The sequence below is a fragment of the Anomalospiza imberbis genome, chromosome 2 (genome assembly GCF_031753505.1).
Source record: "Anomalospiza imberbis isolate Cuckoo-Finch-1a 21T00152 chromosome 2, ASM3175350v1, whole genome shotgun sequence".
NCBI lineage: Eukaryota > Metazoa > Chordata > Aves > Passeriformes > Viduidae > Anomalospiza > Anomalospiza imberbis.
Window position 1 is genome coordinate 27,480,119 of NC_089682.1, and position 17,239 is coordinate 27,497,357.

At 38.7% G+C, this 17,239-nt stretch overlaps 1 protein-coding gene across 5 annotated transcripts in view; it reads right to left on the minus strand.

The window, feature by feature from the left end:
- Window positions 1–1,685: 1,685 nt before the first annotated feature.
- The window catches only part of LIMS1 (LIM zinc finger domain containing 1), a 66,868-nt gene continuing 51,314 nt past the window's right edge, over window positions 1,686–17,239 (minus strand). For 3 of the 5 annotated variants that reach the window (XM_068180272.1, XM_068180270.1, XM_068180269.1), the window contains exons 3-11: window positions 12,934–13,000; window positions 10,751–10,871; window positions 9,753–9,902; window positions 8,427–8,577; window positions 7,554–7,646; window positions 6,088–6,136; window positions 3,879–3,954; window positions 3,533–3,724; window positions 1,686–3,148 (exon numbers count right to left, since the gene is read on the minus strand). In XM_068180272.1, coding sequence (XP_068036373.1) covers window positions 3,577–3,724; window positions 3,879–3,954; window positions 6,088–6,136; window positions 7,554–7,646; window positions 8,427–8,577; window positions 9,753–9,902; window positions 10,751–10,871; window positions 12,934–13,000 — 855 coding nt within the window. In that variant the 3' untranslated portion in view covers window positions 1,686–3,148; window positions 3,533–3,576. The remainder of the gene's footprint in view (window positions 3,149–3,532; window positions 3,725–3,878; window positions 3,955–6,087; window positions 6,137–7,553; window positions 7,647–8,426; window positions 8,578–9,752; window positions 9,903–10,750; window positions 10,872–12,933; window positions 13,001–17,239) is intronic. The other 2 variants (XM_068180271.1, XM_068180268.1) reach the window with 1 other exon arrangement.

A 17,239-nucleotide genomic window follows, 5' to 3' on the forward strand; every position in this document is an offset into this window, starting at 1 on the left:
CCGGCAGCAGAAAGGCTTTAGGCTCAGCTCTTCCCCCTAAAGCAATATCCACTGGGCTTTCTGGAGTGCTACCTACTGCCAGCCTGACCAGGCTTTCTAAAGGAACCTCTCTTGCTCATGCATAATTGATCTATGCAGCAGAAAGGGACAAAGCTTCTAAGGCATCCATTCCCAAATCTCAGGTTCATGGATTCCTTGACAGACCTTATAGGCAGAAAAGCAGTACTAGGCTCTGCCTCTTTTAGGAAAGTACGTGCAGCTACTCGAATATTTATAATACTTTGGGCCAGGAAGTGAGCTTCAACACCAGACCTTTAATTGTCCAGGCTGCCTAATTGCTAGCTTGCTCCCTGGTTCTGCTTTACAACTGCTTTTAACTAATCCTCTTCATGACCATGTGCAGGGGTATTATACAAATGACAGTTCATGACAAAGTTCCCAAGAGAGCAGTATGGATCTGGGGAACTCTCTACTTGAGATAGGACTCCAGTAATAATATTTTCACCATGAAGGTGATGAAGCACTGGAACATACTATCCACAAAGGCCTGTGAAATCTCCTTGCATGGTGATGTTCACAGTTTGGCTAAGCAAGACCTTCTGTACTGATGCAGCTCTGAAATTTGACCCACTCTGAGCAGATGGCTGGGCTAGCTGATCTCTAGTGGTCCCTTCCATCCAACATTTTTCCATACTTAATCGGGCTTTGAACCCTCAGGTACCCTCAGATGCTTTGAGTGCTACATCGTGAGGTCTGACACACACACTAGAGTTCATGAAACAGAAGGTGCTGCCTTGGTGAAGCGTTCACCATCAGGAACTAGGAAATGGAAAAACCCAGCCTGTGTCAGGCCCCAAGGGCCAACAGAGTGGAGGGGAAATCTGAGGCCATTGTGCTGCAGATAGATGTAACCCTGAACAATGTGGATATGAGCCAGGTCTTGCCATTCAGCTTTGGGCTAGTGACCCTTCCCAACTCTGAGCAGTAAGGCTGAGCACACATAGGCTGAAGGAGATGTACAGTCAGTGCAACATGAAAACCTAGAACTCAGTTTTAACTTCAGGAGGAAGCAAGAGTGTGTGTAGTCTACTGAATCCATGGCACAGTCCAAAATTCCAAAAAGACTATTGTGCTAGTTAAGTAAACAAATTTTGAGGACATTTTAAGCTTTTATAGTCTTCAACAGGGTCAAAGACTGACAACATTTATGAATGTTATCGCGTTCAATAATTATGTAGGATAAAATAGTCAAAAAATACCCTACCTAGCAATAAACTGAAGTTTGGGGTGACAGTTTCATTACAGTGAAAACAGGAGAGAAAAAGTTAACAGGAGGGTGTATGTTTTACACTCATTCAAGATACTTTCTTTAGGAAAACCTAGTGACTGTGCCAATTCAGAAAATATCCAGAAGAATCAAGCTATTCTTTATGAAACAAACTGTGGTTTCTTGTATGAACCTCAGAACTACATATAGACAAATACGCCTTTAGGAAAGGCATATGTCTCCTTTAAATTAGGATAAGAAGGAAGTATTTACATAGTCACAGGTAAAAAGCTCAGGGACCCAAGAGAGCCTTACCGCTTTCCCACCCATCTCAAGCATTTATTCCAGAGAGCTAATACAAGGTTTAATAATGGCCTTTATTGATGACACAGAAAAGCAGATGTTTTAAAGTAATTAATTTTTCATAAACAGGAAAGAAAATTTTACTTCCTGTTACGTAATTACATAAAATCTGTTTAAGTCACTAATGTACAAAAATAAAAAAAAAAGTTTGCATACTTCGTACCATCAAGAAGACCTAAGTAGCTGTATTTTCTATAAGAAAGGGAAAAATAAAACAAATTTGCATGGACCGAACTCAATAGTATAAAACAATTAAATGTATGTTATAAAGAATTTTTATTATTTGTAAGCTCAGTCCTTGAGGATGGCTGGCTAAAGAAGTAGATCCTAGCAGGATCAAACTTTGCATATTTACACACAGAGGTGTAAAAGTAATATTGCCAGTTAATTGAAATACGCATTTTCAGTATTGTTCTGAAAATCAATGAAGTCTAGAAGCTAGATTTTAAATGCAGATGTTCACATTTCAAATAAAATACTTCTTGCATCCTGTATAATTAAGGCAAAGTATGTTATCTTTTGAAAATACCTTCTATAATAGTTTCTGCATAAAAATATGAAATAAAATATAAAACTATATATATTTAATGGTACACTGTTATGTATGGTCCAGCAGAATAAGGCACAAAAAGTAAATAGAATGCAAAAGCATATATAGAAGTTAATGTGTTATTTGAAGTGGAATATAGCAAAATTCAAGTAGTTCTGAGTATGCTCATTTCTTGCAATAGGAATACATTTTTTATATAAGTATCTCATGCTAAGCCTGATGTAGAAACATTCATCATGTAAGCATAATCTATCATTTTGATCATTTTATGTATGTCATTTGTACAGTGGCTTTATTTAGAAGTCTGATAGTTTTCAAACCATCTGAAACAAGGCTCCTTAATGAGATGACTCAGCCTGAAATCCAAATGTGAATTTTTCCATAAGGCAAAATGTACTGGTTCCCTGCCCAAATCACTTGAGCTGGGCGAGTTTTGTCTGCATGCTTAATATGAAGGTTAATATTTTCATTAACATAAATGACAATACACATCCCTAAAGTTGGGCACATTTGCAAAGTTTGTTTTCACAGGTGGTGTTCACAAGCAAATTTTCTCTCTCTGAAGAGTTCCACAGAGAATTAGTGTACAGAATGGGCCCCCTGCATCAGTACAATGGTGTTATTGGTCAGAAACCTTTCAGGTGAGCTGCTATTTATTTTGGAAGTATGGTCTGTTTGTCAACAAGTAAGCATACATGTATAAAGAACACAGAATCTTAATATATTTTGGGTTGATAGAAGGCATGCATCAGCATCTGTTGTCTGACTGCAGCCTCAAAGCAGCAACTCCCCCCTAGCCCACAAGTAGTATCTATAAGATTTTCACAAAGGAAGAGGAGAGCAGATGAAGCTTTTACTTCCTTCCCAAAGTTTCAGCTAATTTCTTCAGTCTTTTCTTCAGCTCTAGAGGAAACTTCTCGTAACACTTTTTGCAGACAGGCTTCATATCAAACTCGACAAATTTATTCCTAAGACAACAAAGCAAAAGAAACAGACAAAGTCTTAGCAGATGAGATAGTGAAAAAATAATTTTTAAAAAATCTCCTATTTAATGTGGACAAGCAAAAAATTAACCCCCCAATTTATACCAATACATTAAGTTACTTTTACAAGTTATATACACTGTAGACAGTGATTACAATACCCTGTTGAGTAAGTTATGCAGATTTTACCCAAAAGCTCATATTTATTAATCGTGTAATTTAGAAAGCCTTTCAAATCTAATTGTAGACTAATCATAAGATAATGGAATAACAAGTTAGTATTTCAAGTTGCAGTGGTGTGAAAAATGTTTTGGTTTTGACTGCCGTAAGTTCATGCAAAAGTGCAAAGAAAACATCCTTAGGACTAACCACAGAAGAAAGGAGCAGAGGTGGTGATAAGAAGGAAAAGAAGTTTACAAACAAATTGGCTTTTTCTTTTTCTGCTTCTCTTTTTCCTTTGCGTCACGTTCCCGTTTGGCAAGTCGTCGCTTAAATTCATCTGGCATTTTCTCATAACAGTGTTTGCAGACAGGTTTTAGATCAATTTCAACAAACTTATCCCTTTAGAGTTAAACAAGAAAAAATAAAGGATGGAAAAGGAGAAGAGTTAGGAAGACTAACTGAAGGAAGACCTGAAGAGACAGCTGAAAGAGATGGAAAGTGCCAAGTGGAGCAAGATACGTGTTGAAGACATCACACTTATCCATAAACTTACTTGAGGGTTAACTTAGTGTTGCAAGTTGAACAAGCAAAACAGTTCACACACCATGCCTTATTCAGAGCAGACACAACTAGGGAGAAGGGAAAAAAGAAATCATTAGCCTTACCAATTAAAAGAAAAAGTGATTACAAAAATTTTAAGTTTACATATTCATGAGGTGTGAAGAACAGTCATTGATTCTTGTATCAAGTATTAAGGACAATAATAATAACAACGTGGCCAGACTGGCAAGGCGCGTTTTAGAGTGTAATAAGCAGGACTGTGAAGCATTGATACAGCTGTCCCTGAGGCAAGACCAGCTTAACCTATTTCTGCCTCCTATTTTTCGCTTCCACTTCATCTCATATCCAGCTGATCTCAGGCAACGGTTCTGTGAGGCCAGGTTCCAACCTAATCAGGAAATGCTTCCAGCTTAAGAGCAATCCAGCACAATTGTGTTTATGTTTTCATACAGTTTCATTTCTCAGATCCAGTTCAGACTGCACTGCAATCCACAGTTATACTTGCCCAGCTGAAGTAAATAATGTGAAGCCAGCAGCCAGACCCTGCTAGTAAATCAGCACCGCCAAGGTGAAAAAGAAATGGACTCTCTTTATTCTTTGCTTTGAAGAGAAACTATTTCCTATTTGTTCTGTTGGTAAATCCAGTTCCTGTTCTGTCTCTCTTTCAGTACAGCTTTCCAGTTTCCCCTGCCAAAATTTTCCTAAGTTAGAGAATGTGGGACAATATTTTTCTTATCATGTTTTTCTCACTCGATCTCTCAATGTTTTTCTCACAGTATTTTGTCAATAACAAGGAGAACCAAAACATTGTCATGCAGAGGGTTTTTCCTGCACTATGGGGCAAGCATGTCCACAGATACACAGTTATTCCACTACTTTCTAGAATAATAATAGACAGGTGAAAGTCTTTGCTCCCAAGCATCCTCAGTAAGGCAGTCATAAACACCCTCCTGAAAAACTGCTGCTATAGATATTTGTTTCACCCAACAGAGAACAATTCTGGATACTAAATTTTTGACAGCTGACTCAAAATTTGTGTGCAGAAATGAAAGAAGAAATGTAACTGAAGACGTACACTGAAAATAAAGAAATTAGTGTATACTGTATTATTTTCAGTTCAGAGACCAAAACTTACAATACTGGTGTCGGACTATATGCTGAAAGGTTAGAATCATACAGAGATGTAGTTATCAGAAAAGTTCAATTTCTGCTCATTCCTATAGAATTTTCCTGAAAATGAGGACTCTTTCCTCTAAAGCATTTTGGATTGTCATTCTGAAGTCATAGTGCGGTCCAGAAAATGTAGGGAAAGCACATCTACAGAATGTATGTCTTACCCTATAGCTACATGACTACAAACTAATTTATGTGTCTTTTTGAATATTAGAAGCTTCCTCCTACTTTTCTAATGCCTTTGGCTTAGATGAGGCTAACATAGTATTTACTTTGGATGGGGTAAATAGGCACTTAGTGTCACATTATTTCAGGTAGAATAATTTGCTTTTGGCATTTTATCAGAGCTAGTTATCAAAAAAAAAAAAAAAACAACCAAAAAAACCTCAAACCCACCCCTTTCTCCCCAAAAACCCAAGCAAAAAATAACAAAACAAACAAATTACTGCAGTTCTGCCTTTACAGGACATATGTTTCCAAGTATGATCATTCCTGGTTTCGTGACATCATCATAAGCCTAGCTTTTCAAAAGACAGGTGCTTGCAATAAATAGGTAAATATCTCCAGGATTCAAATATCTCCAGGATAATGGGAACAAGGCATTAAAAAAAAAAATCCTAACACTGCCCACCTATGTCTTTCAGTATCCAAATATTTTTTCAAATTTGGCTCATGATCCACAAATTCATTTGTGGAGATGCCTGTATGCTCCTTCTTACCCTTGCATGTGTTCTTTTTTGAAGGTGGTGTGGCAGGAAGCCACTTCTGAGCATCTTCCAACATCCCTTACCTCTACATATCACTAAGGGGTTTCACAGTCTTCTTTGGCCATGGGGTGGTCTTCTACCATCGTGAAATGATGGTAGGTTTTCCTTCCATTTTGTCCCTGACTAATCCACTGTAATTTAATTTCTGGTCAAGAGAACATCTGTTTTTGTTTTAATGAAAACTGGGCTGCTTCCCCCTTACTTTCATTTTAAAGAGAACTTCCATCAAAAAGAACCTTAAGGAAAGAGGGAAGTGCTTACCATCTCCTTCAATCACACGGTTGCAATGGAAACAAACATCACCAAATAGCTGAAGAGGAAAGAGAAGGAATAAATTTTTAATATAATTATTTTACTGAAGGTAACTTATCAAACTAGCAAAACAACTGTGTTTCAGCTGATGGGCACAATTGCTTTCCTGTTTGTTCCAGTGAAATAAAGAGAATGCTGGCAAGTCTGGTTTGGTTTTCCAAGTACATTTTGCATCATCTCATCACAAGAAGTCTTGATAATATTAAAGATTAAAACATTTATCTACTTTTGATTCTCTGTAAGTATGACTGTTTTGTTTCAAGATTTCTCTAAACCTGAAGATTTGAAATACAGCAGTTGGTGTCATATACATATGGTTACTAACCAGAAAATGTAACATTTGGACTAACATGCATGACTAAAACAATGTATTACTAAAAGAAAATTTTATCTTTATAAAAAAAAAGGAAAATTTCAGACAAAAAACAAGAATTCTTTTTCCAGTCTTAACATTTGTCCACAGTATAATAAGAAGTCCCAAAAACTTAATGTATGTTTTTTTACTGTAGCAGTTTTTTACTGTTTTTATGTTTTTTTTACTGTAGTAGTTAAAAAGACATCCACTCTACATACAGCTCTTGTCTGGTGTATGAACTTGCCCCATCCTAGCTGCAACACTATTACTATGAACGTCACAGCATTTACAGTCTGCAAGTGTGCCAGCACCAGTTGTCTGCCCTTCGTCACTAACGACCAATTAAGAATCCATCTGTAATTAGCAGATGCCATACAACTCCCAGGTGTAACCCCTCCTCATGTATTTATGTAAGCAAGGGAGGCGAATGTGACGTGACACAGATGGCTTCCAAAGAAAAATATGTCTATGCATCATGGGGTGGACTCCCCATCCAAGGGCATCTGGAGAGGGGTGCTGCTGCCACATGTCACTTCTACATAAATGCAAGTGGTCACTAGAGGGTGTCTTCTGACAAATTTACTTTTGGAAGTCTTTATCATCCTAATGACTGAGCAACAGCACATATCAACACACAGTGTCTTAGAGCAGCAGCTGCAGGGAAACTCATGCCACTCACTGGGGCCTCCAAACGCAGTTAGTGAGTGACAAATCTTCTTTAACTTCTTAGGAGAGATTAGTTGTCATTAGCTGCTCTGATCCACAGACACGTCAAAGCCCCGTAACAGCTCTACTTAAGTACCACTAAGCTTGAAGAACAACTTGATACTGATTGTCCTGGCCAGCCTTTGTGAAATACCTGCAGTTTTCTTTTTTAATGCCACACAGATAAATAGGGAAACTTGTATAAATTAAACACAACAGAACATATGCTAATTGCCATTACACCCAGAGGTGCCTTTAACAAAACAGAAGAATGTCCATGGTTTTCCATCTCTAGCTAATAAAACCTATTTGTGAATTTACCAATTAATGCCATTTTAAAAACATTCAACCTTACCTGGTTGTAGTGGGTTTCACAGTACGCCAAGCCTTTTCTCTCATAATGACGATGACCCAGGAATGGTTTTTCACATTTTGCACAAACAAAATGCTACAAAGTAAATTACAATACATTGTTTTATCTTTTGGAAGTAATGTTATTTTTTTCTGGAAAGCAAACTAACCATGTCCACTACTTGAACATGGCTGAAGTCTAGTAAGCCATCTTGAAAAGCAGAGTTAAAACTTTTGTTTCTACATTTAGACCATTAAATAATATTTCTTTTAATGTCTTCAACATTTCAATCCAAAAGTTACAAGACAAAATCAAGCAATGGAGTCTTAATTTTTATCAATGAACAGAAGTAAGAGTTATTAAATAATCTGCATTATCATTATACCCTTGTGAAGAAAGCATTTCCAAGAGACTTTCAAAACAGAAGGAATAAACAATTTATCTAATTAAAATGGAAGATGTAGAAATAAATCTTGTATGTGGCCTTGAAATATGAACTCTCACATGAACTGTTAAAGAAATATGTACCTAGGGGTATTATGATGCCTAGTAACATGGTTGGTACAGATTTGACTGCTTTTCCACATGTACTGCTTTGAGCTCCGAAATTTTATTTTGTAAGGACCTTGGTGGTGGGCTTCCTTTGAATTACTGATTTTAGTTTCACAGTCAAAGCTCCTCTGTAAGGTGGCAAGTAACTCCTATTTCACAGTGGAAGACCAGCCACAATAAGGTTGAAGAGGGATTTGGAGAAGGCATTTATAATCATTGCTGCACACTTTGAGAATCCTTTCATTGAAATTGAACAGCAAAATCACAGATAAATATGCTAAGGTTTACATTTGCAAGAGAGATCCTGTAGCATCTGATGTTTACCTCCACATGCCATTGTTTGCCCATAGCATTCACCACACGGCCTTCAATTGGTCTTCTACATGCCCCACAGATGGGGACACCCATTTTGTCATGGCAGGGTAAGCAGTAGAGTTCTCCTTTCAGCTCACGAGCATCAGCAGTAAGTTCTTTCCTGTTCAGAAGTTAATGAATTGAGAGCATGAATAAAGGCATTCAAAAATGTCAGTTCTTGAGAGTTTCTACTCTCAAGTGAAAAGTGAAGTGAAAAAAAAATCAGCATTTGCTTCAAAAATTGTATTTATACTACAGTAATGCAGCAGCATCAAATATAACACAATTCAATGCAGTTCATCCCTGATCTCAGTAAGCTGAGAACAGGCTGCAAAGCGAGGTGCACCGAGTCTCTCTGGAAACAGGTACTGACCTATTGTCATTCTGCTTAAGCAGCACAAATCTGTGTGTTTGGTTTATATTCTGGCACTTATCACCAGTTTATTTTAGATTTGTGTAACTTCAGCTGAAAGTAAAATGTAGTCCTCTATATCTAGTTACATTTCCCTTGTACCAAACTTCAGAGAAAGAACTACAGACCCAAATGAGCTAGGTTTATTAATTTCCCATTGCAGAATCTTATAAACTCTACTTTTTAGTAATTTGCATGGTTAGATACTGAGAGCAGCTAAACCTTAAAAGTGACTGTAATCACAAATACTCTCAACTGGTTGCCACTGATATAACAGTACATACTGTTATTCAAATCAGCCTTTGCTGTGGCACTGAAATAGTAGCTTCCTTTGCAGCAGAAACAAACTAAGAATACATGCTATGTCCTACAATGCTCCATGCTCCAACACTCATCCTACATCTCTGCATCAGTGCAGAATGTGGAAATGTGCAGTTTCATGTGTTGCAGTTGCAGAAGATGATAAAATGAGACAGGAAAAGGCTTCTAAAAAAGACAGGCTTTAAAAAGAGAGAACAAAGTTTGGATGCTGTTGAACTAAAAAAAACATAGGCAAGATAGTTATTCAAGCAACAAAAGAGAACCACTTCTCCTCCTAGCAGAATGGTGAGCTATCATTTCACTACTATAGAAAAGGTATCTGTGTCAATACTTTGTATTTTGTAAGGTAATGTCTTGTCCTGTAGAGTCCAATCTCTCTTTAGTCCCCAGCAGGTCAGCTGTTGTTTGAACCCCACCAAGCCAAAAGCAAGTAACACGTATCTGGCCACAAGACATCCAAACCCCACCCCCTCTTGTCAGTTGTACAGGACAAGTTTTCACTTTAAATTGATGAAGCAAATAAGCCAGCATTTTCCCGTTTCCCTTTGCAGAACTCAGGTTACCCGCAGTTTGCACAGTTGAAATGATCAGGGTGATAAGGATCGTTTTTGAATATGAGAGGCTGTTCATCAATAATAGCATGACACTTCTGGCAAATGTACTTTCCCAGGCCTCTGGCTTTTTCCTTGTTATGGCAAGGACGGCAGAGATGTCTGAAACAGCATAAAAAAAAAGAGGCAAGTATTGCTACCAGGTACTACAGTGCAAAATATAAACCAAAAAACTCTCAGAACTTCATTTCAATCAGCTCTTTTTTGAGTCTTATTAAAACAACTTCCTTGCTAAGGCAAACCAAGTTCAAAGCACCAAAATGATTGCCCAAGCTGAGGGTGATCATTTAAATTTCTGTCACCACAGCAGTATAATTTCTTCAGCTGAGTTTAAGCTGTATTGCAACACAGAAAACAAGGTTTCTTATAGATTCTCGTTGATGAATGTTTTACTTTCAAAATCTTAAAAATTTAGAAGCTGTATAAGCACACAGGTCCTACTTCTGTAGATAATTCTGTATATTGTATTATACATAAGAAGCCAATGGCCATATAATCCACTTGTAAGACATTCTTTTGATCATAGCTAGCAAAAATATCTTACTCTGTGAAGGGTCCTACTGAACATTAAGCAATTATTATTAAATATGGTGCTAAACTAGACCAAAATTGGAGAACCAAGTTGGAAAAAGAAAGTAAACTTCTATTTTTATTAAAAAAATACTATGCTTCTGTATCTGAAAGTTTTCTCTCTTATTACATATAACAATGATCCCAAAAGGTCACTGGGTAAAGAAAATGTTTGCCATGAAACTTGGTGTTGAAGCAGGCAAAATGTCAATATTTTAAGATCTTGTGATCTTGTGGTTTTGTGATGCACGATTAGACCATGTCACAATGCTTCAGTTGCTCTATTCGAGCTGAAAAGCCTCAGGAACCAAAACCTCTCAGTCCCACTATTAGTTCATTTAATTTATGGTCAGTTAACAGAAAGAAGGGTGGAGATTTACCTGCCAGCATTCTTGACAAATCCAATATCAGCCAATACTGCTTGGCAGATATCACAGCAGAAGCAGTCTGGATGCCAGCTATTGTTCATGGCTTTAATAACACGACCAATAATGAACTCACCTGTAAGAAACACAACACCAGGATGTAAAACACCATACTAGACAAACTTAAAAGTAACTCATGAATGAATCACTACAATGACTACAATCATCATTCCTTTCCTTTCCCCAAAATCTGGTAGGACACATTGCTTTCAATATCACAGTTCTGATTCCAAACCCTGGAAATTTGGGGTTGTTTGCTGTTTTTTGTTATGGGTTAAAAGAAAACATTTTTGCTGATATAGGACCTTCTCCTATTTGCGTACAAGTCCTTTGACATGCACACTCCACCTTCTCCCTGCAATAATCCCATTTTGGTCCCTTCACTGGTTTTACTTACCTGTTCTCAAGCTGTTAAGAAATGTATGGAGTACTTAATATAATAAGGGCTTTCTTGTATCCTAATTTTTCTCCTTCTTATCTTTAAGAGTATGACAATTTTAACTTGCCACATACATAGTAAAGGTTTCTACTCCACTAGGACCAAGCCTTGAAGGTATTCTATACTCAAGGCACAAAAGAACTGAGCTTGGGTGGCTGTGGACTTCCTGCAAAAAAACTCCTATGGAGTCCAAATGCAAAGGCGCAGTGAAGCTGCAGAACAGTAAATCCAACACACACAACTTCTGACCTACCACTAGGAGTCCTGTCCCATAAGGCATTAAAAAAATAGTGTGAGAACTAGTGTTTGGCATGCAGTGTGACTGTACTGCACAGGCAGTGATGTCCATCACATGTGACTTAATTGTTCTCTATGCTGATGGACAGCATAGCCAGGGGTTCTGAGCAGTGCAAAATGTGTTAGGAGCTCAGCTTCCCAGTGCTGTCAGAGGCTGAGTTCTGGCTTTGGGGAACAACTCCAAGAGCTGCCAAAGGAGAGCAATCAGGCAGGTAACAGTGTGGACGATAACGTCCCGCATGCGACTGTAGCATTCTCACAAAGTCATGGCTTTTCAAGTACAAATCTGATGGAGTCCAGACATGTCAGGAATGCTCAAGGCCTCATCACTGACAACAGCCCCATTGACTTTGTCTTTGTTTATTAAGCACAAGAAGTGGAAAAGCCCAGCTCTGAGCAGGACCTTGATGAGGTTTTAAGGGAGCTGGCAATACCAGGAGAGAGGACAGGAGAAGGTGGAGCTGTGCCAACTGTGCAGGAGAAATCCTGGAGATAGGCAGCATAGCTCCTCACAAATTGCCACCAACTCATTTCTTCCTCTTCCTCTGCTTGTTCACATCTGTAGCCTTAAATTCATAGTTCCATAGCATCTGCTTCCCTCTCCCTTGGTGTTCAACACCTCCCTCCACAAAAGGAAAGGCCTCACTGAGATAAATTAAAGCTTTAGCACCTTGCCAAAGGTGCCAAAGAAACACATGGGCTTCCAGAGCAGTTTAGGGAATAGTCAAATAATAACTTCCCAGCTCTGGCCCAGCAAAATGTGTTGCACACAGGGGAAAAAGAAAACATGCAAGTGATTACAGCACAGCAGATGCACAAGCATCAACAGTGGAAAATAAAAAGCAGCCTTCAGTATCATGTAGGATGGACATTAGACACTGAAGCCTGAAAGGTATTTGTTTCCAAAAAATCAGCAGGGACCCAGCTGACCATCATTTGATTATAACACTAGATGATGAATATCATCTCAGGTTCTGTGAAGTAGGACAGCCCAGGTAGGTTACAAGAGTCAAAGCAGATGACAAAGTCTTGTTGCATGATTTCAGCTACATGAGAAGGGACAGATGTCAGCACATAGAGACGTACAGATATAAATAATCAGGAGTATTATATATAATGGTGTATATAATCAGGAGTTTATGAATGGTCTGTTCATTGGATCATTGGCTCAACAGCTAAATTATTTACTAAAAGAATGCAAATTTTATTTTTAAATCCTACTGGTTTATGACCTTTAGAAAAAGCAACTCCCCAGTTTTTCTGAAGTCTACCTCATTCCTGAAAGTTCAGATACTCAGCTGAACATAAGCACCTCCCAGGAAACAGATACAAGGGCAGCACATCTTCCCCCAGTGACACTCTCATTTGTGATCAGTGTGAAGTATTTCACCTTAAAACTTACCACATTGATGGCAGCAAGGGGCAAAAAGCATTTGAAAATCATGTTCACAGTACTTCCTCCCTTCAAACTGCAAATAGAAAGAGGAATGAGGAACTTGCACTTAACACAGATGCTGTAACAGCCTGGTGTGTTTCCAGATAAAATTAGGTAGCAAAACATGAGGGGCTGAGCAAAAAAAAAAACCAGACCATGAGCTACATGTGCTAGGCATTACATCCACCCACCTTTATTCACCTGCTAGTTAGCATGTAGTGTTAATAGCACACCATTTCTCCAGTACTGCTGAGAGTGTAAGGCATTTTCTGTCACCCATTTACATCACAAGAGACATCTGAATTTTGACAGACTACTGAAACTGAAGCAACCAAACACATTCTGAGCAGGAAATTAGCTAACAAACAGCCTTGGCCAGCAGGAGGGGAGAAGGATTTTTCCCAAACCTATTTGATGTCTTCCTCACCATACATTTCCTGTCAGAATGACCCAGCATACCAGAGGGTGGAGGTTGGGGTAGGAAGAACACCCAGGGGCAGAAATCTTTGCAATTTATAGAGCAGTTCAGCCAAAACATGAAGGGAAATAAGCCTTTTCCTTCATGATGCTCATTTCATAGAATCATAAAATCATTTAGGTTGGGAAAGACACTTAAGATAATCAAGTCCAAATATTAAAGAGCAAAGTTCACTACATGGATCAAATGAAATTGATTTTAAGGGATTTGCATTTTATCACAGCTTACTTAAGTTCAGCTACAGTTCAAGCTTTCATTGAAATAAACCCATATGGAATAAAAAAGATTCAACAGTACTGCATTAGAAGCTTAGCCAAAGAATATGTAAGAACATGTAGGCAAATATGTGCTGAAATGAAGGGAAATATTTAGATACTTTCAGGCACCATTATTATTAGATAAAAATGCCAATGAGCATGTCAAAACCAGGTAGACAATGTCAGGTATGCTATAAAATGTTTGGATTTGAATGTCTCAGTTTAAACAGAGGAACAAGGAGGACAGCAGGAAACCCCACTTCTTTTCACTGGTCCTAAGACAAAACCAAGTGAGTAGCATAAAATACCTCCCACAAAGTAAGGTTTTGTGCATGGACAGAGAATACAGAAATGTGTTTCAAGACTGCCTGTTGTATAATATGAAATGACAAGGATCGAATACAATATAAATATAATAAATACTCTTGCAACTAGCAGGATGGGGATCTAATAAAACATTTCACTAGATATTTATAGTTAGAAAACTGTGCCCAACCTGAATTGCACCTATTAGGAACAGAAAGACATTAACTCAGTACAGACCTTTTCAGAAATCTCTGTCAGAAATGTATCAAGTGCTATTCCAGTGTAATACTCTAAAACAGATTACTTTTTAATTTGGGCTTTTAAAATAATGATGAAATTGAGAGGTACAGAGCTATTACTTTCTCAAGGAGTAATGGAAATTAGTCATTCATTGTGAATTGTACTTGCTTCCCGCATGATAAAATCCTTTCCAAACTGAAAAAAAATTTGAAAGCTTCCTGTTCTGTTTAAACAGGTGGTCCAATGGGGGATGCTTATGTTTGCTTGGATTTCAAAGCCACCACATGTTGATCTGAACAGACCAAACAGGTTTTCTTCCCCTCTTTGTTTGTATCAGGCAGGTTGGTCTCCAGTCAGTCTTGTTGCTATTTTCAACCTCTGCTCCTTTGTGCTGCCCTTTGTGGATGACCCAGCAGTTATTATCACAGAAAGCCTTGAGCTTCTGTAACAAATCTTACAGTACAGTTTAAAAGTAAGGTCATTTCACTGTTGTATGCTGAAGGTCCGCGAGGTAAATGGCTCTACATAAAAAATCTCACTGTGAAATAACCTCCAGCTTACTTGTATATTTTTAGCTAACTTAAGTGGAAAGTCATGTACAAAAACTGAAACTTTAGAGATTGTTTCTCTAAGGCAGCTTTTGGTAAAAACCATTTTAAGAAAACACTCGAGGTACAACTGGAATAGAAACTAACATGACCATCTGTTCTGCCATTAGTATAGGACTGTGCACTGCAACCTGTAGAGAAACTCTACAATAGCAGCTCTAGGGAACACACACCTTCCAGGTGGTGGAGTAGAAGCAGACCAGAATTGCTACCACTTCACCCTTAACAGCAAAGAACGGAGAACTCTACTGGAATGTGCTTGTGCTAACTTCAGTTTAGACTGAGTGTATAAAAAAACTTGCTAAAATGATGTTACTGAGCAAACTGGAACACAAATCAAATACACCGTCTCCACAGTTTCTGTGCAAAATTAGGCATGCAGATCTCAAGAATCCAATCTATCATTTCTAACACAGGCTCAAGAGGACATCCACAAAACCCCTGCTATGCTGTGCAGCCTCTAAGCAGTGGGTGGGCACCACTTGTGCCTGTGAGCGACTTGGCTCCAGTGCCACAGCACAGCGAGCTGTGCTGATGGGGGCGCTTGCAAGGCAGCCCAGAGATAAGTCCTGCAGCCCAGGACCAGTTCCACCCATGGAACACAGCATGAAGGCTTATCATGGCAGTGTTTGACAGCAAGTGTGATAAGCAGCTTAATGACTAACTGGGGGAACCCTGTAAGGCTTGCAATAGGCAGGGGAACAGTATTTGTCTTCCTAATTGCTAAGAGCTGGAAATCATTTCCAAGAAATACTAACTTAGCTAAACCAGGCACAGAATAAACACAAGCTCATTCTGGGCAACCAACAATGCCTGTGTTTAACCACGGGAACCTGCTCAGAAAAATACATTACCTGGCCAACCTCCAAAACATCCATCTTCTCAAAGACTGCATTAAGCCAGTCTGAGGAAGATGTCCTTTCTGCCCCTCTTCTCCAGTCAGGTTTTCTTGACAGTGATAAAGATTATCTCAAGTCCTCTGAGCACTGTCAGCCACTCCTGAGCACTCACCAACCTAAGCCCTCATTCTACCTGCTCAGGGCTTTCCTTTCTTTCACAGAATCACAGAATGGGTCAGGTTGGAGGTAGGATCATCTGGTCCAACCTCCCTCTTCAAGCAAGGTCATCCTAGAACACACTGCACAGAATTGTATCCAGATGATTCTTAAGTATCTCAAGTGAGGGAAACTTCACAACCTCTCTGGGCAACCAGTACCAGTGCACAGTAAAGAAGTTCTTTCCCATGATCAGGTGGAACTTCCTGTGCATCAGTTTCTGCCCGTTACCTCTTGTCCTATTGCTTGGCACCACCAAGCAGAGCCTGGCTTCCTCCTCTGACACCCTCCCTTCAGACAATTATATACATTGATGAGGTTCCCTCTCAGTCGTCTCTTCTTGAGTCTGAACAGGTCCAGCATCCTCAGGCTATCCAATGTTATCTTACCTCTGTAATAATTGTGGCAAGAAGTGTCTATCCTTAACTGAAACTTTCCACTTTTGATGTAACATTTCTCAGGCTACCCAGACTGAAAAAAAAACCCTAGCAACATGAGCCAAAACATGTTTAGCACACAGTGTTATTTTAATTCCTGGGACAATCTACTGGCACTCACTTCTGACTTAATTTTCTTTGAGAGCAGCATGTTTCAGTAAGAGAGTGCTCAAAGACCAATCATCATGAATATGAGTGTCAACAAGGTAGCAGTAGGAAGCAAAATGCCTACATCCAGTATCTCTAAGCTCCACTAGGATATTTTTCTCTGCCACTGAGATTCAGGTATGGCCACCCATGAGCAACTCAGAGAGATTGTAACATTCCTGAACTAGGTCCAAAAGCAGGACTTACTTTCTGCTGCAGTCTCCTCTAGAAGATACAGCCTGCCTAGAGCATGATTTCCCAAATTTTTATCTTTAAAGACCATTCAACTTTCTGAAAGAGGTCCCTGGAATATCTCATTGTTTTCTGAGTCAGAAAAAGAATGAATAAAGTATTCATTATTTAGAGAAAATACATTTTATTGGTTTAATACAATTTTATGAACATAATTACAAATATTTTAGTTTTGAAATGTTCATATCACTTTACATTTGCCTCAGGTCTTAACATGTCAGGATGGACTCTTTCCTGAGTCAGCTCAGTATATATTAACAATTGTAATGCAACTTGTTAAGTATCCAGGAGGTGTTCTTTTGTTTCTATTTAATTAATTCTGCCTTGCAGCTCACCTTTTGATGTCTCATGGAACACTAGAGGCTGATTTACTACAATTTGTGTAACACTATCCCTAGAACCTTTTGATCCTCAAACAAGGTGAGAAGAAGCAAATCCCCAGGAATCCCCTTAGCCAGTCTCTTTTGCAATCCACACTCCTCCCTCAGCCTCG